Raw genomic sequence first — 22,792 nt, forward strand, 5'->3', positions numbered from 1 at the left:
GATCTATGGTTTCCGGATTTGAGGCGTGGCAGGATTTGCCCATATGCTTATAGATCTAAAAGATTAGCTCAATCACTATACATGCAAATGGGCCTGCATTAATGGTCAACCCAATTCCAACTCAATACATAAAATGTCCATTTAGAGCTCAAATGCACAAATTTTTGTTTTCCTTTCAGGTAACAAATATACAATTCTATATAATTGTCAACTGAATTTGATACAAACTTACCGTTTAATCATTAATGTATATGCCAACGGAATCTACAAGCCTACAATTTAAAATTAGTGTACCTCAAAATCACAGCTAGCGAATGTCACATCGATATCGTTGAAAACAATTACGGTGGAAAAATCGCCCTTCTCGAGGAATTTGATAATAATTATTGTACTTCTTTCGCCCCAATTTGATAAATTTGATTTTTTTTTTCACTCAGTTTAAAAAAATTAATTAATCTTATTGAAAGAGTAAATCTAACTTAATATGTTTCTAAAATATCTTTACATTAAATGGAGCATGACTAATTAGTTTTTTTTTTTTAATCGGTTTGACAGACCAATATGAGAGTTTTTCAATTTGAGGAACCAATAAAATTGTTAAAAAACTTGTAACAACAAGCTTGATAAAAAACTTGCTTACCAAACAAGGCCTAAGATTGTTTGCTACTTAGGAGAACCGCATCGAAATTTCCGAGTTGCTTAGTAGAAGTTTTTTTTTTTCCTTAACAATGAATTTTGACATATTTAATCATGGCCATTAATTAATCCTCCCCTAATGCCACCAGAGCAGCTGGCCATACTTCATCCATAAAAAGCCATATTCCTAAAGCACCATTCACTTGCTAAAACAGTCAACTCTTCTCCGTTCTACTGTTTAAACTTCCACTGTGTCTGTGTCTTTTGTCTGAAAATGGCAGCGGCGGCAGCAGCAGCAGCAGCAGAAGTGAAGGTGCCAAGAATCAAGCTGGGCTCACAAGGTTGTGAAGTTTCAGCTCAAGGGCTGGGCTGCATGGGCATGTCAGCCTTCTACGGCCCGCCCAAGCCCGAGCCCGACATGATCAAGCTCATCCACCATGCTGTAAGCAGAGGTATCACCCATCTGGACACCTCCGATGTCTATGGACCTCACACTAACGAAATACTCATTGGTAAGGTACCATATTTGCCTTTTTAAATTACTCTTGCTTGAGAGAAGTAGATTTGTGATTTTCTATTTAAGGTAAATCACACTTAAGCCCATGAATATATATGCTTCTCTCACTTAGCCCCCTCAAGTTTATTTGTATGTCTTTGATAATTAATGGCATGAAAGTGTGGTTTTAGGCTTTGAAGGAAGGAATGAGAGCGAAAGTGGAGCTAGCAACGAAATTTGCAGTCTCCTACGAGGATGGAAAGTTTGACATATGCGGTGATCCAGCCTATGTGAGAGCTGCGTGTGAAGCCAGCTTGAAGCGGCTTGATGTGGACTGCATTGATCTCTATTATCAACATCGCATCGATACACGCGTGCCCATTGAAGTCACGGTTTGCTCCATTTTGACAATTTGATGTTCTTTGACAACTTTGACAAAGTACACATCCAACTGAAATCAGCACATATATTGATAATAGAGAAAGTTCATTTTGATGTTCTTAACAATTTCTTCACCATTATGGACTACTGTACATACTAATCTTCATTTCAGTAAAGCTGATTTAGCACCAGGCATCTCAAAAAGTAAAAAGAACCAACATATTTGTCTTGTATATGTGCACAGGTATTTTAGCTTGCCAGCCCTGTTGAGGGAGGTACAGGTGGATATGATGCTATACATTGTACATATTTCCTTTAGAACTAGAAGACCTGTGCACTCCTTTCATTTCAGTTGAGTAGTATTATTTAGAAACAGTCAACAATGTCATTATTGATGCTACACAAGCATTGTGTTTGCATGGTCCAATAGAGCCAAGTCAACCAGTGTTAATAACAATATCATCTTGAGAAGTACTATTGGCTGCGTATTGCACTATTACCAAGTGGTGATTTCAGTTGGATGTATACTTTGTCAAAGTTGTTCGCTGCACTGACTTAGTGTTACTTTTACTTCAATTTATGCATGAATAATTTCAATTGTCTGCCTTAGTATGGAAAAAGATAAACCAGCATAGCATTTTCTTGTTTGTTGTATTCTCAATTTTGCCCAGGTAGGAGAACTCAAAAAACTGGTTGAAGAGGGTAAAATAAAGTACATAGGTCTATCCGAGGCCTCTGCTTCAACAATTAGAAGAGCACATGCTGTTCATCCAATAACAGCTATACAGTTGGAGTGGTCATTGTGGACCAGAGATGTCGAGGAAGAGATCATTCCCACTTGCAGGTAGTGCATTTATTCTGCTTCATTTTCTACACGGTCTGGAAGAAATATGAAGTTCTAAGTTCATTTTGGTGTAACCTTTTAGAGAGCTTGGCAAAGGGATTGTTGCATACAGTCCACTTGGACAAGGATTCTTCTCTTCAGGTCCAAAGCTGATCGAGAATTTGACCGAAGGTGACTTCCGAAAGGTTTGTGCATATCCAAAGAGAATAGTAGTTTTTGGTGTAGTATGTGTACAATTGGTAGATACGAGTTTCTTAGTCATCAACTTTTTCCACATTGAGTTGCAGTCTTGATCAATATCCCTATTCTTTTCTATCTGTTACATGTTGCTGCACTTTTTGATACCCAAGCCTGAGCTTTTTCTAAAATGATCAAATTTAATGAATTTTTATTCAACTGCGACGCAACAAGGTTTTCTATCTGACAAGTCTTGTAGTCTTGGATTCCAATAAATGCAATTTTGGGTATTGGTATAAACTGAACCATTTGTACATACAGGATAGGAATTGTGTGCTTTTTATATAGTTAGAATTAAAAAAAAGATGGCTCAAGCATTGTCGAACTTTTAGATATTTTCTTAAAAGAAAGTTTTCCTTGCATGCTGGAAAATTATAAAAGGACAGAGCAATGGGTAGTGTTCTATTTTGCCGTGCGAGAACGTCCTGGACATGAAAACAGGAAGAAACTATGGCACCTTTAAGGAAAAGTTTATTTACAATATTGAGGGAAAATGGACCTTAGGTTTCAAGCTCATTGTTTGGTCCCGAGCACAAACTTCTAAGTCGTCCTATCAAGCTGTTGTTTTTCCTTTTTGGTTAATCCTTTAACCTAGCTTCATTAGGCATTAGTTTACTTCCTAGTAGTAGTGCCACCTCCATGGTTCAAAATATAGTTGATTTCTAGATTGACCTTCGTCTTTGATGGGAATTGCATGTCAGAATCTACCTTCTACAATTGATGTTTCCCACCTGGAGTACTCTGTCCACCTTACTGCATTGTTCATTCCTCTGCACTTGTACACTTCAAACAATATTTCCAATTATTCTGATATAATTTTAAGGATTAATCTTTGCTATACTAACAGTGTATGCACCGTTAGCATTGGATGAACAACAACCATGCAAAATTTAAAATTGAAATTTAACTTTAGCATATATGTCATGAATTCAACGGTGATAGTGCATACACTATTAGTGTATATAAAATTTACTCTAATTTTAATTGTCTGTGTGGGCTTTGACCCCTCCAGATTCTGGCTTTACAGTTGCTTAACATTGAAATTCACACAATGCAGTATTTGCCAAGGTTTCAAGCAGAGAATTTGGAGCACAACAAGAAGTTGTATGAGCGGGTCAATGCCATTGCTTCAAGGAAGGGTTGTACTCCATCACAGCTAGCATTGGCCTGGGTCCATCACCAAGGAAACGATGTTTGCCCCATACCCGGGACTACCAAGATTCAGAACCTCAATCAGAATATAGGAGCTTTATCCGTAAAACTGTCCGCAGAGGATAAGGCGGAACTCGAATCTATTGCTTCGGCTGGAGTCAAGGGTGAGAGATGCGGGCCTGAAATTAGCACTTGGCAAAATTCTGAAACTCCACCTTTGTCAACCTGGAAGTGCACATGAAGATGTAACCATATTATGGTAAAAATAATTCCTTTCAGCTATCTGCCTGATGGTGGATTTTGCTGTGTTGAGGGTTAAGTTGCATTTATTCCAACAGCCTGCAATCTTCGTCGTACTATTTTCTTGACTGTTGAGGTTGTAATGAAAAAAGATTTGTATCATATAAGATGACTGCTTGGTCTTTTACGTAGAAGAAAAGGCAAAACACAAATTTTCCATGTAGTTGAATCCATTTTTTTGAGCAACTTTTAACTTCCTATTGATCAAGCATGAAAGAGTATAGTATCTCACAAAACTAAATTAAAAAAAGTCATCAGCTAAACCATATCCATCAGCTAAAACAACTATGTGGCAGCCAAAGTTCCATAGCTAGCTCCCAATTATCGTCTTTGGACAGTGGAACTTTACTCCAACCTGCTACTACATCTCAGTCAGCAGAGAGAGTTGAATGCACAATAGCTACAGTAGTCATAGGGGTTTGACAAAATGAAGCTTGGTTCCTAGCGCTTCATAGGTGATAAATTGCAGCACTAAAATCCAGCCTCTTCACCTGATCACAGAATGAATTAGTTGGCCAATGAGTGCAGATCCAATCGAGTTCACTATGCCATTGTAGCATCCCTCTTGATGTCAAACATAGCCTCTGTACTTTTTGCCACACTGCTTTGGACACTGAGCATTCAAAAAACATATGTTCGATGGTTTCAGTATCACCTCTACATAATTCACAAAGATCAGATTCAATCTTAACACCTTATGCTTTTAACCTGTCTTTAGTAGACAGACTTCGTCTACGGAGCAACCAAACAATAAACGAAAACCGTGGCACTGTCCCTTTTCCCCCCAAACAATCTGGACACTCTGAACACCTTCACAGCAGATTTTACTGAAAATTTTGGATAAATTACACTTTACCCCTCTGTAATTTTGTATTTTTCTACACAACCCCCCTATAGTTTCAAAAGCTATACATAATCCCCTCATGATTTGGATTAAAGTGTCAAAGTAGCGAAAATAATCATTCGTAACGGAGTGACCTAAAATGTCCAAAATACCTTTATGCAAAGTTGAAAATTATTTATTAACCAAGGGGGGTTATGTGTACATTTTGAAAATCATAAGGGGATTATATGGTAAAACATTAAACTATAACAGGGTTATATGCTAAAACATAAATCATACGGAGTTAATGTGTCATGTATTTATAAGAGTAAATTCAACATTTTTTAAAGATTATGTTATGAATGATCATTTCCGTCACTTTGACACTTTAATTCAAACCGTGAGAGAGTTATGTATAGCTTTTGAAACCATAGGGAGAGTTATGTAAAAAAATACTAAACCCCAGAAGGGTAAAGTGTAATTTGCCCGAAAATTTTCTAGTAGCATTTCCAGTCCAATATGCCTCATCTTTACACTGGACTTGAAGCCATAAGTGCAGGCATTGTATCTCTTAATCTCGACTTCTTTTGTCAGCCTCCTACCCTAAGGCCATTCCCAACAATCCCCTTATATGCATTGTGCTACAAAGTCAGTTTTGATAAGGCCAAAATTGTGTAAGAGATTTATGTTACACGGTGCTCTCCTGCAGTTTGGTGCTTTACCATATAATTTCTATCCGCTATGAACTATGTACTAAGCTGATTCTATGATTCCTCATTTGGACTCTATAAAACAGGCCAATAGCCTCTAAGAGTTGGTAAAAGGTCTTCAACAGATGAAGTTGAGTAGCTAAAAAATTTCTAGTAATTGCATGCCCAAGCTAATTAATACTTCAATCTGCATCTCCACGATAATAACAAGTCACCACTCCTCAATTATTTCGATTTTTTTCTTCAGCACTTGTAAAAAGATTAAAAGAAAATGATAGCGAGATATATAGTTGAATTAATAATTGGTATAACTAATTATATCAGAAAAAAATATGTTTTTGCGAAGCATCATAAATGGCTGGTGCGTATCCGATATGAATTCAAGTAAAATATATTTTTGGATCCTGGTTGAGTTGGGTGTACTTCAGTGCTACATCGCACGTGTGGATGCATCCACAGGCTGATATGGAAAATATTCGTGTTCTCTAAAAGTCAATGCTGCTTATATACAATATCCTGGACAAATTTCTTCAGAATATGGGAAATTTGTGAAGGTGACAGGATTAGGTGCCTAATTAATAAAGAGGGCATGATTTTAAATTGTTTATTATAAAGGGCTTTTTCACTGCTTTTGGCACGCAAAAAAGAAACTGAGATTAAAAAAAAAATCAATTCAAGAATACTACTAGTAATCAAGAAAACTATTAGTACTAATCAAGAGTACAACTGATAATTATTTCAATTCTAAATCCGTAAGGAGAGTTGGAGGTGTCGATCACAACCCAATTATATTGACCCGCCCAAACCCGTCAACTAATAAACCACCCAAACCTGTCCATTAAATTTTAAATGGGTCTAAATGAATACCGAATTATATCCATTTAATTGCTGGATAGTGGGTTGACTCGACTCACCCATTTATACCCATTCAGAAATAATTATACATTTAAATTCAATTTTTAGTAAGTGTTAAGGAGATAAATTTGAAATTCCTACCAATCTAATAACAATAAAATACCATTATTTAATGTTAAATAACATGTGAAAAAATTTTAAAAAAATAAGTAAAATTTCAAATGAGTCATAAATGAGTAATTGAACTTAGCCAACTCATTTATTTAAATAGATATAATGGGTTGATCCAATTATGACCCGCCCAAATCACCCATTTTGACACCTTTAAGGAGAGTATCCGCCACGGAGTAATATATTCTTTGCAACGCTAGCTTCAACAATCTATCTAAACCCTTGGCTTTTAGAAAATTGCTTAAGATATTCGGAATAGAATTATACAATACTCTATATACACACACACACTTTCGGTTAACATGTTAGGTTGGAATAAACTTGTGTAAATACTTGAAGCCTGAAAATTAAGTTATCAAGTAATCTTGTTCGAGTAAAGCTTGATTTCTTTTGACCTCAAAAGGATGGATAACTGCCACGCCAAAGATATTGCAAATCATTCCACCTTAGATAGTGATCGTTTAAAAGAGCTCAAGGCTTTTGATGATGGCAAAGCTGGGGTGAAAGGCCTTGTTGATGCAGGGATTACTAATCTTCCCAGAATCTTCATTCGGCCTCCTGAAGAGCTCATCGAGGAGAAGAATATTGGCCATCTCCAGGTACAAGTTCCAGTCATAGATCTCAGTGGCATACAAGGTGGAGATAAAAGCAATAGTGTAATTGATGAAATAAGACAAGTGAAGAGGTGATTTTTGGTGGGTAGTTGAACCGACCAGAATCAGGCTCCTCTGAGATGAAGTGAGGTGTATCCTCGTGTCCGAAGTGAATGGCGGGGCTTCTCCCCTGGGATCACTCCGACGATCAAGTTAGTACGAGAACGAGAGAAAAGCAGTAGTATTGTCAAATGAACAGTATGCTTACTTGTTGGGAGTGTGTGGGGTATTTATAGAGTGGGAGTGGAGGTCAGGACGGAGGGTTCATGCTGGTGGGACCCATGTCCTGACATTACGGCTCTGTTCCCTGCCAGGAGGCCTGACTCTGACACTGTAGCCGCCTGGGCTGGATGACGGGGGTCCTGCGCAGTAGTCATTAAGATCACCCAGTGCTTTTCAGATAAAGCACTGGTCCTGGGTGTTGTCAGGGGTGTTGACATCATCAGCGTCTAGTCGAGGTGGTAGCCAGGGGTGCAGAGGTCATCCAAGTAGGAGACCATGGACCGAGCCGGGCTTAGGGTCCGGATCAGGGAATGGATGTATTCGTGTAGGAGACGAAACGAGGTCACCTCGGCCACAAGGTACTGCCGAGGTGAGCACCCTCAATAAGCCCCCCAAGCCTCGGAAGCTACGGGCTGTGGAGGTGCCAAGGCTTCGTGGTGCCGAGGTCGTTCAGGATAGGGGTCTTGAAACTGCTCAGGAAGATGCGGGGACGAGACACGTGGGCGAGTCAGTTGACAGGACGTGGTCACTGGTAACCGTCGCGTCGTGAAGTAGTGGGAAGTTTCGTGCAGAGGGTGTCAGTCAAAAGGACGGGGCATTAATGAGGAGAGAGGGAGGCACGGCGTTTTGAATTCGAACGTGGCCGTCTTTTCGCATTCTTGCCGCCTCTTCGGATTCCCCCCGACTCCCTATAAATAGGGGGTCCTTTTCACCGCATGGCCCATCACTTTCTTTCTCAGCCTCAGACTTGTAAAATTCTTGAGCGTTGCCGAGGTCAGTCCTGCCAGCCGAGATATCAACCGAAGTCATCCACTTCGTCAGATTCCGTAGTCAACAGTAAGTATCTTTCTTTTCATCTCATCATTCACTCATGGCCAAAACGGCTAAAACCCACAAGGAAACTGTGAAACCGAGCTACCAGGCCGAGGAGGTGCCAGACACTTCGGAAGAGGCGACTTCATCCAACTCCACGGGGTCGGCACCTACCGATGTGGGGGGATCGGCCGAGGAAGAAGTGGCTGGGACAGCATCGGGGTCAGAGTCATCAGAGACGAGCGAGGGCGGTTCCGATGTCGAATACGACACCGACCTCGGAACTGCAATACCCCACGACGAGGGGGTGCTGGAGCCCGTTGCTCCAAGAAATGCTGCCAACCTGGATTTCGGCAAGATGCCGCAGTTTAGGAGCCGCATGGGAAGAGACAGGGCCAGGAAGGTGATAAGGAAGTATCCCTTCAGGCCGGGGTATCTCATCACATCGCCCGGGCCGAACGATTCGGCCGAGAAACCCCCCATGGGCTCTGTGGCAATCTACCTTCAGCAGTTGGAAGCCGGGCTGAGGATGCCGACGTCAAGGTTCTTCCGGGACGTGCTCCGTCACTTCGGCATAAGAATCACCCAACTCGTCCCAAACGCGGTCCGCATTCTCGTCGGTTTCGAGATGCTGTGCCGACATCAAGAAGTGACCCCGACCGTGGATCTCTTCCGCCGATGTTACACCTTCAAGGCACATGGGACAGATAAGGGATGGTTCTATGTCTGCAACCGGAACAAAACCATCCCGAAGCTAGTCATCGGCGCCCCCTCTTCAATAAAGAATTGGAAGCGTGACTTCATATTCGTCTCGGCCGTGGACTTCCCACTGGGTTTTTGGTGGAGGCCCATCAAATCGAAGGCCGACCCTTCCGCGGGGGATCATGAGAAGGAGTCCTTCCAGAAATTGATGGGGTCCGGACTTCGGATCTTCAGCTGGGACCACCCCGAGGCCGTGCTGGTCGATGGGGGAATTAGCCGAGCTTTGATCCCTCCTGACAGGACTCCCTTCACTTCCACTAAACTTAAGATACCTTGTAATTTTCTTTCATAGCTTTGCTTTCACTTCGGCTAAGGCATATGATAATATTTGTTTCTTGTGCAGTGACTAAACTGTCCGACATTATCACATCGAGCTCGGCCGAGGTGGCCAAGAGGTCGAAGAGAAAGAACTCGGGGGAGACTTCGGCGCCTCCGCCCAAAAAGAAGTCCCAAGGGCAGTCTTCCAAGACCTAGGTAGAGAAGATCACCCCAACCACGGCAGCCCAGAGCAGCTCGGCTGCTGCGGCCACAGGGTCCACCTCTTCGGTGCCAGAAGGGGTGCCATTAGTGGTGACCACGGCACGTCCACCTCCACATGGCCGAGGCAAACAGTTGAAGTCTCCGGTCAACGCGGTGACGGCGTCCTCACTATGGAACCGTTACCAAAGCCCCCCGGTGTTTTCTGGGAAAGATAAATCTCACCCCGGCGAGCATTGGTGTCCGGACTGGTCGCTCAAGGTCAACGACCGATGCAGCCAGCCTCAGGTTGCACAAGACCTGGTGATGCAGTCCACCTTGCCGAGAGACTTGGAGTTCACAAGGAAGCTGACTCCGGCCGAGATGCTCCAAAGCGTCATGGTGACCACGGCCTCCAACACAGCCTTTGTGGCCGAGATGGCACATCGGTACTGTGAGTTGCTTGAGGAGCAGGACACCGGCAAACTGCAAGATCAGATTGCCAAGCTGAAGAAAAAGCAGGTAGTGCTTGAGTCCGAGAAGTCCGAGCTTCAGAGACGGCTTCAAGAGGCCGAGGCTAAAGGGGAGGAGGCCGAGGCCACTACCAATAGTCTGAGGTCAGCTCTGGAGGAAGAGCAGAAGAGGTCAGAGGAGGTGAAGAAATCCCACGAACAGGCCCTCGAGAGCGCGAGGACCTCGGCTGTTGAGGATTTCCGGAGGTCCGAGACCTTCCTTGGGGATCTCGGCCAACTGACGAGGCCGAACTTCATGCTTGGCTTCACATCGGCTATTGATGAGGCCGCGGCTCACCTCTCCTCCGAAGCCTTGCAGTCTTTGAAGAATAGTGCCAATTATAACGAAGACTCCAAGGAACTGTGCGATCGGATGGCCGATGGCATTCAGGCTGGAAGAAACTTGGCCGAGATCCAGGACGAGTTCAACAAGTGGCTGTCCGAGCTCGACGAAGTGTTCGAGGAGGAAGGAGGAGAGGACACTGGGGGTGACGTCGGCGAGGAAGCTGCCGAAGAGCAAGGAGGATATGGAGAAGATACTCACCCCGGCGGGGGAGAAGCCGCGGAGGCAACTGGCCAAGGGGGAGCCGAAGTGGAGGCCTAGATCATAGGGATCTAAATGTAAAAACCGAGGTGGGAGATGCTTAGCAGTACTCCTGACCTCGGTCCTTTTCTTCTTTTTGTAATGCCTCTTCTTTGTTAAATGAAATATTTTCTTCTCAGTTCGGCTCTTTTAATTTCATGCTTGCTTCGTCCCCTGTTTGTCCCCCTTATTTTTTAATAACAGATGTGTGGTACAATCATATTGAAAAATAACAAAGCAGCTGAAGTGATAACTTAGTAAAATTCTCAAGCATAATACAGCCTGAGATTCTCGGCGTGCCAAGTCCTCGGCACTAGAGAGCCATCTCGGTAGCTCAATTTGCAATACCCACTTAGAATAGACGCCACAACTCGGTAAGGGCCTTCCCATTTCGGGCCCAATTTCCCTTGCGGTTCAGCTCGACTGACCGAGTTTTTTCTAAGCACCAAGTCTCCTGGCAGGAATCGCCGATGCTTGACGCGGGCATTGTAGTAGTGCGCCAGGGTGTTCTTGTAGGACGCTATCCGAGCTGAGGCGAGGTCTCTTTTCTCGTCGATGAGGTCGAGATCTAACTGCCTCTCTTCTCTGTTCATCTCGGCTACATAGGCTGTTAGCCGAGGACTGGGTGTGAGGAGCTCAGCAGGGATGACAGCCTCGGCTCCATAGGTCAAGGAGAAGGGGGTCTCTTGCGTGGATGACCTCGGCGTGGTCCGATATGACCACAGAACATTGGGGAGTTCCTCCACCCAAGATGATCCAACTCGGTGTAGTCGGGTCTTGAGGCCATGCAAGAGAGTTCGGTTGAAATTTTCTGCCTGACCATTGGCCTGAGGGTGGCCTACTGATGTGAAATGTTGTTTGATGCCGAGGTTCTGGCACCAAGCCTTAAATGGATTCTCGGCAAACTGCCTTCTATTGTCCGAGATAATGATCTGAGGTATGCCGAAGCGGTAGATAATGCATTTCCAAAAGAATTTTTGAACGGCAAGCTCTGAGATGGTCCGCAGAGGCTCGGCCTGACCCACTTAGTGAAGTAGTCCACAACGGTCACCAGAAAGGTATAGCCCCGACCGCTTTAGGGAAAGGACCGATGATGTCTGTCCCCCATTGCTCAAACGGCCAGGGTGAGGTGATTGGAACCATGAAGTTCGAGGGTTGGTGAAGCTCAGGGGCGTGGACTTGGCAGGATGGGCAGCTGAGAACAAAATTTTGAGCATCTTGTCGAACGGAAGGCCAGAAGTACCCAAGAAGTAAGGTCTTCCTGGCTAACATCCTATGGCCGATATGAGCCCCACATAGGCTTTCGTGTATCTCATGCAGGACCTGGCGTCCTGCCTCGGGTGTAACGCACCTCAGCCAGGGGCCAAGGTATGAGCGTTTATACAGTTCTCCATCGCGGAGCGCGTACCGAGCAGATTTGCGTTGTATCTTTCTCGCCTCGGCTCGGTCCTCGGGGAGGACTCCCTGCCCTAAGAAAAGGATGAGTGGGCTCATCCATGTTTCTCCCATGTTCGCAGGGCAGGCCACCTCTTCCATGTATCCCGGCTCGTTCAACACTTTCACTAAAACAGTCTTGTTGAGGTCAGAAAATGAGGTGGAAGCCAGCCGGGACAAGGCGTCGGCTCGCCTATTCTGGGAGCGGGGGATTCTTTGGATCTCGAAAGACTCGAAGTACACGATGAGTTGGTGGACTTTGGCTAGATACCGTTGCATGGTTTCATCCTTGGCCTCATACTCACCAAGGACTTGGCATACTACGAGTTGGGAGTCGCTGCGGACGTGGATCCGCTGTGCACCGAGCCTGCGGGCTAGCTGGAGTCCCGCGATCAAGGCCTCATATTCGGCTTCATTGTTGGTGGCCGGGAAGTCAAAGCGGAGGGCGTATGTGTACACTTCTCCCTGGGGGCCCTCTAGGAGCAGTCCTGCTCCACTTCCATCCCCATTAGAGGATCCGTCCACATACAACATCCACAGGTGTGGGGTGGACACTTCGGCTATGGCGGAAATGGAGTCTCGACCTTCCGTGAAGGTGAGCTCGGCCAAGAAGTCGGCCAAGGCTTGAGCTTTTATGGCGGTGCGCGGCTCATACGACAGGTCGTACTCTCCCAACTCAACGGCCCACTTGGTGAGGCGCCCGGAGGCCTCGGGCTGCACCAGTATCTGTCGGAGAGGCTGGTCGGTCCTGACGGAGATGGGATGAGCTAAGAAATAGGGTTTCAGCCGCCGGGCGGCGTGGACTAGTCCTAGCACAAGTTTCTCCACTTGAGTGTATCGAGTCTCCGGCCCACGGAGAGCTCGGCTGACATAGTAGACTGGCACTTGAGTGCCCTCATCCCGGATGAGTACAGCGCTGACAGCCTCGTCCGCTGCGGAGAGGTAGAGGTACAGCTTCTCCTCGGGCCGAGGTGAAGCGAGGGTGGGTAGGTGGTGCAGGTACTGCTTCAGCTTGTCGAAGGCAGCCTGGCACTCCTCAGTCCAGGCAAATTGATCGGCCTTCTTAAACACCTTGAAAAAGGGCAAAGCTTTTTCTACGGACTGGGATAGGAAGCGGTTCAGTGCAGCCAGGCGTCCGTTCAGTCGCTGGACTTCTCGGGGGTTCCGAGGTGGGGACATGTCCTGGATGGCCTTGACTTTGTCGGGGTTAGCTTCGATTCCCCGGTGGGAAACCAAATACCCCAAGAATTTTCCTGAGGTGACACCAAAGACGCACTTCTTGGGATTTAACTTCATCCTCGAGTCCCGCAGAACGCTGAAGACCTCCCTTACATCTGATAAGAAGGCCGAAGTGGTTAAGCTTTTGACGAGAATGTCGTCCACATAGGCCTCCACATTTCGGCCGATCTGATCCTTGAAGAGGCGGTTAATCAACCTTTGATAGGTCGCCCCGGCGTTCTTTAACCCGAACGGCATGGTAGTATAGCAGTAGACACCTTGGTCGGTGTAGAACGCGGTCTTCTCTTGGTCCTCCTCACTCATTCCTATTTGATGGTAGCCTTTGAAGGCATCTAGGAAGCAGAGGATCTCATGCCCCATTGCCGAGTCGACGAGGGCGTCTATTCTCGGCAGAGGATAACAATCTTTGGGGCAGGCCTTGTTAAGGTCGGTGAAATCGACGCACATCCTCCATCCACCGGTATCTTTTTTGACCATAACAGGGTTGGACAGCCAAGTGGGGTACTGGACCTCATGGATCATCTTGGCAGGCAAGAACTTGTCCACCTCGTCAGATACGGCCTTGCTGCGTTCGGGGCCGAAGTGCCTACGCTTCTGTTTCACAGGACGGGCTTGTGGGTTAACGTTGAGATGGTGAATCATGAGTTCAGATGGCACCCCGACTACTTCATCAGCGGACCACGCGAAGATGTCTCGGTGGTCCTTTATTAAGTGAATCATCTCTTCCTTCAAAGACGAAGGGAGTCCGGCTCCCACTTGGACCACTTGGTCAGGTCTCATCTCATCCAAGACCACCTGCTCCACCTCATCTCCGGGTTCCAGCCTGCCGGGCTTTCTCGCCTTCTGAGGATCGATGCAGTCTATGGAGAGGACGGCTGGCCTCTTCTCTTCGGCCTTCGACGCAGTCCGGGGAGTGACTGCGGCTTGGATGGTGGCGAGGTAGCATTCGCGGGCCGTACTCACGTCGCTGCTCACCTCGGCCACCCCCGCTGGTGTCGGGAATTTGAAACTCAGGTGATAGGTAGAGTACACAGCCCTCAAGGCATTGAGCGTGGGTCGACCTATCAACATATTGTAGGGAGAATCTACCTTGACCACCGCGAAGTTGACGGGTATAGTCCGGCAGCGAGGATGACGCCCGATGGTCACCATCAGGGACACCATACCCTCGGGGTGGACCACGTGTCCCTCGAATCCCACGAGGGGAGTTCTGACAGGAGTGAGCTGTTCCCGAGTCAGTTTCAAACTTTCGAAAATTCGATAGTACAAGACGTCTACCGAGCTTCCTGGGTCAACATAGACCTTTTTGACTATGTAGTTGTTGGTGAGGACCTCGATCACGAGAGCTTCGTGTTTGCTGGAGGCGGCGGGGACCGGGTCAGTGGGACCATAGGTGATGACTTCGGACAGCCGAGAGCTCGGCTCGGCCACCTCCATCCCGGCCTGGCGGTAGATCCGCTTCCGGGAGTTCTGGCTGTCTCCTCCCGTTGGTCCTCCCGCGATCGTGTTTATCACCCCGGCGATGTTGCGGCCGTAGCCCGGTGATCCGTCGCGTGGAGGCTGCTTGTCCTCCTTTCGATCCTCGGGACCCCGGCAATGCATGTTCGTATCCCGCCTGTCATCTCGGCGGGGGCCCCGGTTCTCCCGGTGGGAGACGTTTCGGTTGAAGCCTCCATCCTTGCGGACGAATTGCTTCAGGTATCCTTGCCGGATCAAATTCTCGATCTCTCGCTTCAGATCATTGCAGTCTTCAGTCTCGTGCCCAACATCCCGGTGGTAGGCACAATAGAGGTTCGAGTTCCTCTTATCTCTCCTCCCTGGAATTTCAGAGGGGTTTCAGCCGAGGTGATTCTGCCTCATCACAGCCAGGACATGGGTCCGGCTGGAATTGAGAGGTGTCAGCTTGGCGTCCGAGGTGGACGACCTGCCTTTCACAATCCGGTCGAATACACTTCGGCGGTCTCGAAACTGAGTCGACGAGCCACTGGGGCCTTGTTCGACTCGGCCGGCGTCTTTTTTCCTCCGGGAATCTTGCCCGGTACGAGCGGCTTGAGCCTCTCGCTTCATACGGTTTAGATCTTCACTTCAGATTCCCTGATCTACTCGATCCCAGAGTTCCCGAAGTGTGCGGGGATAATCCCGGTGTATCTCAGTATTGAAGATTCCCGCGATCAGCCCATTGGTGAAGGCAGCTATGGTTACCTGCTCATGCTGATCAGGTATCTGCACGTTCTCCTCATCGAACCTCTGCTCGTAGGAGCGCAGTGACTTGCCGGGGGCTTGCTGCAGGTTCAAGAGGTAGGCTGAAGTCTTCGTAATCGGACGAGATGATACAAAGCGGTGAATGAACCGATCTATCAACTCATCCAGTGAGGAAATGCTCCTCGGTTCTAAACCCTAGAACCACTTTCGGGCCGTGCCCTGTAGGAAAATAGGGAAAGCTCGGCAAATTACCGCGTCGGGGACGCAATAGAGCCGAAAAGCGGAGAGGAAGGCGCGGAGGTGATCATTGGGGTCACCTCGGCCATCGTAGGAACGCAGGGCGGGAAGTTTAAAGTTTGGGGGGACCATCTCCCCATTGATGTCATCCGTGAAGGGCGGTGCCCTCAGATACTCGGCTGCTAAGCCTCCGGGACGCCGAGGTGGGTCCTCAGCTCGTTTTCCCAGAAGGCCCCGGGAAAACGCCCGGAAAATGGAAGCGATTTTAGATGTCGCCTTGGCAGAGGCGCGTCTGGAAGTGCTCCGAGAGAGGTGCCCCTCATCGGAGTCTTCGCCGGAAGGCACTTCAGGGGATTCGTCGGTCTCCTCTTGGAGGATTCAGCTTTTTCCTTCCCCTGCCTCTTGAAGTACCTCCCCAGTTCTTCGAAGATGTTCGGATTATCAGCCACGAATTCGGCCATCTTGGCGATGGCGTCTTCGTTGTTGGGCTGGGTCCTTGGGGACCCTTGTTCTTCAGAAATACGATCTTGCTGGGCTCCTGATGTTTGCCCAGCCCCGGTCGAGGGGACTCTTCCACTTCTGGAGCGCGTGGATCTCATTTTAGCAGTAATCTCGTTCCCACAGACGGCGCCAATTGAAGAGGTGATTTTTGGTGGGTAGTTGAACCGACCAGAATCAGGCTCCTCTGAGATGAAGTGAGGTGTATCCTCGTGTCCGAAGTGAATGGCGGGGCTTCTCCCCTGGGATCACTCCGACGATCAAGTTAGTACGAGAACGAGAGAAAAGCAGTAGTATTGTCAAATGAACAGTATGCTTACTTGTTGGGAGTGTGTGGGGTATTTATAGAGTGGGAGTGGAGGTCAGGACGGAGGGTTCATGCTGGTGGGACCCATGTCCTGACATTACGGCTCTGTTCCCTGCCAGGAGGCCTGACTCTGACACTGTAGTCGCCTGGGCTGGATGACGGGGGTCCTGCGCAGTAGTCATTAAGATCACCCAGTGCTTTTCAGATAAAGCACTGGTCCTGGGTGTTGTCAGGGGTGTTGACATCATCAGCGTCTAGCCGAGGTGGTAGCCAGGGGTGCAGAGGTCATCCAAGTAGGAGACCATGGACCGAGCCGGGCTCAGGGTCCGGATCGGGGAATGGCTGTGTTCGTGTAGGAGACGAAACGAGGTCACCTCGGCCACAAGGTACTGCCGAGGTGAGCACCCTCAACAAGCATCAGAGGAATGGGGATTTTTCCAAGTAATCAATCATGGGATTCCACAAAGCCTGTTGGATGAAATGATTGATGGAACGCACAAGTTTCACGAGCAAGATGCTGAGGTGAAGAAGCAATACTATTCTCGTGATCTGTTGAGAATGGTGAGATATTTTAGCAATGGGGATCTGTTTGAATCAAGCACTGCTAATTGGAATGACTGTTTGGCGATCAAATTGACGGCTTCTAACCAAGTTGAAGCTGATGAATTGCCTGAAGTGTGCAGGTAACTTTTGTCATTAAAATCCTAATTTGTCTAGGAATTCCAAGACTTTGACTTTCATTTTCAAGGAAATTATCCTCTTGCTATGTAGTATTTTATTCTTGCATTCGACCCTTATAAAAATTCTCATTGGTACTCATAAACCACATGGCAGAAGTCCAGTAATTGATTACGCAAGTCATGTAAACAAGCTGGGAGAAACTCTATTTGAGTTACTATCAGAAGCTCTTGGCTTGGAACTGGACAATCTAAATGCTTTGGGGTGTGCAGAATCGTGCTATTTTCTATTGCACTACTACCCACCATGTCCAGAGCCAGACAAAACTCAGGGAGTTAAAAGGCACACAGATTTTTCTTTCCTTACCATTCTTCTACAAGACCAAATTGGTGGCCTCCAAGTCTTGTATGACAACCAGTGGGCAGATGTGCCGCTCATCCCAGGAAGTTTGACAGTTAATATTGGAGATCTTCTTCAGGTTTGTGTTGATAGAGATTTGAGATAACTTACTTATCAATTTTCCCGCTACCCCTCATGGCAGGGAGTTGATCTTCCTGTTCCGTATGGTCACTAATGTTGTAATATGCAAATTTTGGTCAGATTATCTCGAATGACAGGTTTAAGAGTGCAGAGCACAGGGTGCTTGCAAACCGTATCGGACCAAGAGTTTCAGTGCCGTGCTTTTTCGGTGGTGTTTCCACACCTGCAAGGAAGTATGGTCCACTCAAAGAATTGATATCAGAAGAAAGTCCTGCGCTCTACAAAGAATTTACAGTTCCGGAATATGCCCAAAACTTCTTCTCCATGCCATATGATGGGTCACATCGAGACATTTGGAAGATCTGATCAAAACTCATTATTAGTCCACATGAACCATGTTGGAACTTGGAACATGTGTGCTGTTGTTCTGATTTTTACTCCTCCAGTAACAATTGTTTTTCAAGATAGCAGCAGTTTTCTCTTGCATGTATGTGAATCAGATGTTGGATTTCGTGAATGAGAATAGTAATTTTCCATTAACTGCTTACCAAAACAAAATTCCATCAACCAGCATAGTCTTAGCACAGAATCGTAACAAGAACGTATGAGTCATGACATTAGCGACACATTCTCGGTCAAAACAATGAATATATATACTAACGAAACCATACATAACTGGCAGAAAGATGGCCTGAAGAATAACACTTTGGTGGAGCCAGAAAACTCGATCTCGAGTTTTCTCAAAATTGAAAAAGGAGAAGTCCTTTAGCAAGTGTTTAATTGAAACCAACTGCAAGTGAAATTTTGCTGGCGCACAGCATCAAAAATGGAGGAACACTATTATAGACGGGGATTATACCAAGTTGAGATACCGCCACAGTGTAGAAACAGTAACAACCTACTCAACAATCTCAGCACATATCGGAAGAATTTATTATTTATGAAATGAAGAATTTAGAATGTGTTGACAATGTTCATGATCAAGATTTCCATTGGTTAAACTTATATAAAATCCCTCGAAGAGAACCAGATGGATCTCCTGGTACAATGCACTAGTTCGTGTCTAAGTTTATTAGCCTTGACTCACAGAACAAAAATTAGTGGTTGGCAAAATAAATCAATTAGTTAACTAATAAGTACTTTGCAGATGCATTTTCTTTTTCAAGTTCTGGTACTTAATTAGAAGACATTTCTTTAATACGTTTTTTTAGCCTTGAGATGTACTTTCTACATGAGTGGGACTTTTCACTGCCTTTATTTGCAAAAGAATCCTGAATGAAAGAAACAACAACCATATATAAAAATTTTTATGAATTTATGAACTGCTTGCATTAATTAATTTCTGTTTGTTGTCGTGCATTGGCAAGTAGTTAATCATGTCGTAAGCTGCTTCCTCAATTGGCCACTACAAAATAGACCAATAGGCTCTGCTAGGGTGGTCACGGTTCAAGTTTGAACCAGAGTTGGATCGGAACTAGTCTAGCGATGTGTTGAATTGAAATTAAAATTGAATTTTGATTTCCGGAACCATAACCATAACTATGACTAAAAGTTCGGGTTATGGTACACCAAAATTTTGAACTAGAATTGGAACTGACGGTTTAAAACCCGTTCAAACCGTCTAAAAAATATATTTACTATCTAAACCTATTTAACTAGTTTAATGTCAAAAGTTTAATTCTAACCCAACAATCCATTATCCTATTCTATTAGTAAATCTATACCCCATGACTAATCTAAATCCAAGATCAATCTAAATTAATTAACAATGAGATTTTTTTTTAATAAAATTTGCATCATTTTTTCTTTTTCCTTACACATGATAATACAATAAAACATTCATTGTCATATTTTCTTAGAATCAATGTTATAACAAGTGTTTAAACATAACTAAAAGAATTGAAACCGTAACCGGAATAAAATCAAAATTGTAATTGTAATCGGAGATTCAAAAATCATAACTTTAACCGTCCCTATAAAGGCTGGTTCGGGCTCCATCTTTTAAAAGAGTCAAAACCAACCATTTTTAAAGTGGAACTGGTGGTTGTGGAACTATGGCCATGTCTATGGTTAGCTTGTAAGAGAGTTGGAAAAAGTCAATCGAAGAAGATTTCCAATTAACTTGTAAGAGAGTTGGGGAAAAGTCAACTGAAGAAGATTTCTAATTATTGTATGGCAGGAATAACATATTGTTAGGGAGAAACACTATGTTGATTCAAAAGGTTAAACTATTAGGTTTCGATCAGGGTCTCGAGCCTTTATATATTAAGAGTCCTTTCTCCATTTTTTGGACCAATATGAGACACAATTTCTTACTTATGAACCTTAACAATCTTCCCCTTCACATTGAGCTTAAGTTTACAAGTATTTCTTCAAATCTATTTTAATACTCGATATAAGCCCATCTTAACATCCAAAACCATTTCTTCCGCCAATTATGGGCCATTTTTTCTTCAACATTCAAATTAGATTTCAGACTCCTGCCAACCCTTGACTTTTTAGTCTAATACCAACTGAACCCCTTGCCAACATTTGGCACACTTGGTCCAATAGCAACCAAACTCCTTGACACTTCAATCCATTACTAAGAAGAGAATTTCATCAGCCCAACTCCAAGAAGAGTCTACTTGTTAATGAATAGCCTTAATCTCATAACCATAAGCTCTAATATCTGATACCACTTGTTAGAGAAATACTCGAAAGAGTTCATCAAAGAACTCAATATGTGAGTTAGAAACCAAACATTGACCCAAAAACTTATTCTGTTATATTTTGAACTCTTATTTACATATTAACTGCTCTTTCTCTATCTCTCGAACTAATACGGGACACAATTTCCTACTCATAGACCCTAACATATAACAGATCAAGATGTATCTCCACGACAGTAACTAGGTAACTAATGCTGAATTATTTATCTTATTTTTCTTCATAAACAATAAGTTATATCTTTTACTTGAATGCCTATCAATTTAAGCTAATTTTTCTTCGGAAATGTTTATCTAACCATTTAAGCGATATCTTTTACTTGAATGCCTACCAATTTTAATATTTTATTTCAAGAATAAACTCTTATTCAGAGTAAAACTCTTTAAGGAAAACAATGTTTGGATAGAAGATTATTTGGATTAAATTATTTAGAATAACAATGTAACACTTTTCGTATTGTAATGTATTTAGAATAATAGTGTAGCGCTTTTTTTTTTTGCAAATCATGCTAACAAAAGGACCCACAATATTAAAAGCCAATTATTGTACTAAAATAAACAAGAATGGACAAAGATCTTATGGAAACACTTCTAGAAATTAAATTAATCCTTTCTCTCCATAATCATACTTCTAAAATTTTAAAAAAAACAAACACAAATACAAAATGAAACTATAGCAAAGATATTTTGTCGAAGTTAAAAGTAGCTTACCCAAACGCATCACAAAACAGCATATCCTTTAATTAGGCTATGGAAAATTTGGGAACACGGCAGGGTCAAATGTTTAATAAATAAACAAGACATGATGTCAATTTACTTAAGGGGCATCTTTACTGCGTTTTTTACACAAAAGGATAAAAGCATTCGGTACTAATAGATACGATCTTTTTCTACCATTCAAAAATACTAAGAATAGTCGAGTGTTGGAAAAATAAACCAAATACAAAAGTTTCTATTTAATTGCTTCTTAATTTTATGGGAGGCAAGTTTTAGTAGTTTCTATATTTAGGAATTGGTATTTTATTTGACAATTTCTTGTGTTAGCTATTTCTTGTTCATCAAGTTTGGTAGGTTACTAGTAGGATATGTATGTATTACTTAGAGTATTTTGTTAACTGAGTCTTTTTTTGGGTGTTTATTGTGTTGAGACTTTCTTCCTCATTTGAAATCAATATTATTGCGAGTTAATTCTTCTCTTCTCTCCCACCACATGTTTGCAATGATTTTTATTCCTTAAATTCTATAATCCTGCATTAGTGTTTTTAGTACTCATAAAATTGGAGTTTCACAATTGATGTCAAGAGGCAGACAATGAGATTAGTTTTCGGGTTATCCGCAATCAGAGTTACAACACAAGATTTGTTGAAGAAATCAATTACTATGTAATAGCCCAAGTCCCTTGAATTGAGGCTTTTGAGGAAGATAGTTGATAGTTGAAAGCTAGATAAATTTTGGAGGTTTAGTGTGCAAATGGGAATGATGTTGATTTGAATTGGGCAGCAAAGGGAGTCAAATAATATAGCTCATGTTTTGCACATTATGCTAAAACTGGTACTTGTGTTGATTCTCCTTGGAATGCACCACGTAATTTTGTCAAACAAATCGTACTGGATGATTTCTAATAATTATGTAACAAAATTGCCTTTTTCTATCAAAACAAAAAGGAATGGTAAGATTGAAACCCATTCCTAGGTCTCATACCTCTTTGCAAAACAGTTCCTCAGCGTATCATCTGACAGTGCTCTCATGCCTCTTTGCAAAACAGTTCAGGGATCCCAGTGTTAAAATTATTTTCTAATATGAGTGACCATGATTAATTATATCTTTGTCAGTTAAATAAAAACTTGTAAAACCCAATATGTGATTCATTCAGCTAGGGCTTAGGTCTCTCTCTCCTTTCTAATTTTCTCTTCTTTCTCTAACTGGCTCCAATTTCTTTTTACTATTCAAATTTACAGTCTCCATGGCTTCTTCGTAGGACTATAACTTTTATCTCTTTTCTCCGGTTTGCAATCTCCATGGCTCCATAGAAACCAAAGGCGATTCTCAATCTCCTTTTTCTTTCTTGCGGTTGTTAATTTTATATTTCTTGTGTGCTAATTAATTTTCTGGGATTATTCTTTTTCTTGTTTTTCACGGCTGAGGTTAACGTTTTTCTATCAACTCTGCGATATTGCTCTTTTTTTTTTTCCATTTCAAACACTGACCTTTTATTTTATGTTTCTTATACCGCGACATCATTTTCTACTTACATCATTGATTGGAAGCAATTCCCGCATAAAAAATGTTAAAAAGCAAGATGGCCGGCCGCCGGCCCAATCAATCTATCAATCTATTTGTCTATTTATCTATCCGTCATCATCAACATCATCATACCATGAGTTTTGGTGTCTTTGACCATTA

The 22,792-nt window shown here is 43.9% G+C and overlaps 2 protein-coding genes across 3 annotated transcripts; both read left to right on the forward strand.

The window, feature by feature from the left end:
- The first annotated feature begins 799 nt into the window (after nt 1–799).
- Nucleotides 800–4,209, forward strand: LOC113734664 (auxin-induced protein PCNT115-like). Of its 2 annotated transcripts, none has more exons than XM_027261294.2 (5): nt 800–1,153; nt 1,324–1,524; nt 2,185–2,357; nt 2,440–2,542; nt 3,652–4,209. In XM_027261294.2, exons 1-5 carry the CDS (start codon nt 911–913, stop codon nt 3,985–3,987), a joined length of 1,056 nt encoding a protein of 351 aa, XP_027117095.1. In that variant the 5' UTR covers nt 800–910; the 3' UTR covers nt 3,988–4,209. The 2 variants fall into 2 exon arrangements, with proteins under 2 accessions (XP_027117095.1, XP_071940839.1); XM_072084738.1 differs by having other exon boundaries at nt 1,017–1,148.
- A 2,800-nt stretch (nt 4,210–7,009) lies between these two features.
- On the forward strand, nt 7,010–18,221 carry LOC113735613 (1-aminocyclopropane-1-carboxylate oxidase homolog 1-like). The gene is made up of 4 exons (XM_027262607.2): nt 7,010–7,282; nt 16,926–17,206; nt 17,358–17,679; nt 17,802–18,221. The coding sequence occupies exons 1-4, from the start codon at nt 7,010–7,012 to the stop codon at nt 18,045–18,047; spliced, it is 1,122 nt and encodes a 373-aa protein (XP_027118408.1). The 3' UTR covers nt 18,048–18,221.
- The last annotated feature ends 4,571 nt before the right edge of the window (nt 18,222–22,792 follow it).

Source organism: Coffea arabica, chromosome 3e (genome assembly GCF_036785885.1).
Source record: "Coffea arabica cultivar ET-39 chromosome 3e, Coffea Arabica ET-39 HiFi, whole genome shotgun sequence".
In the NCBI taxonomy this organism is placed as follows: Eukaryota; Viridiplantae; Streptophyta; class Magnoliopsida; order Gentianales; family Rubiaceae; genus Coffea; species Coffea arabica.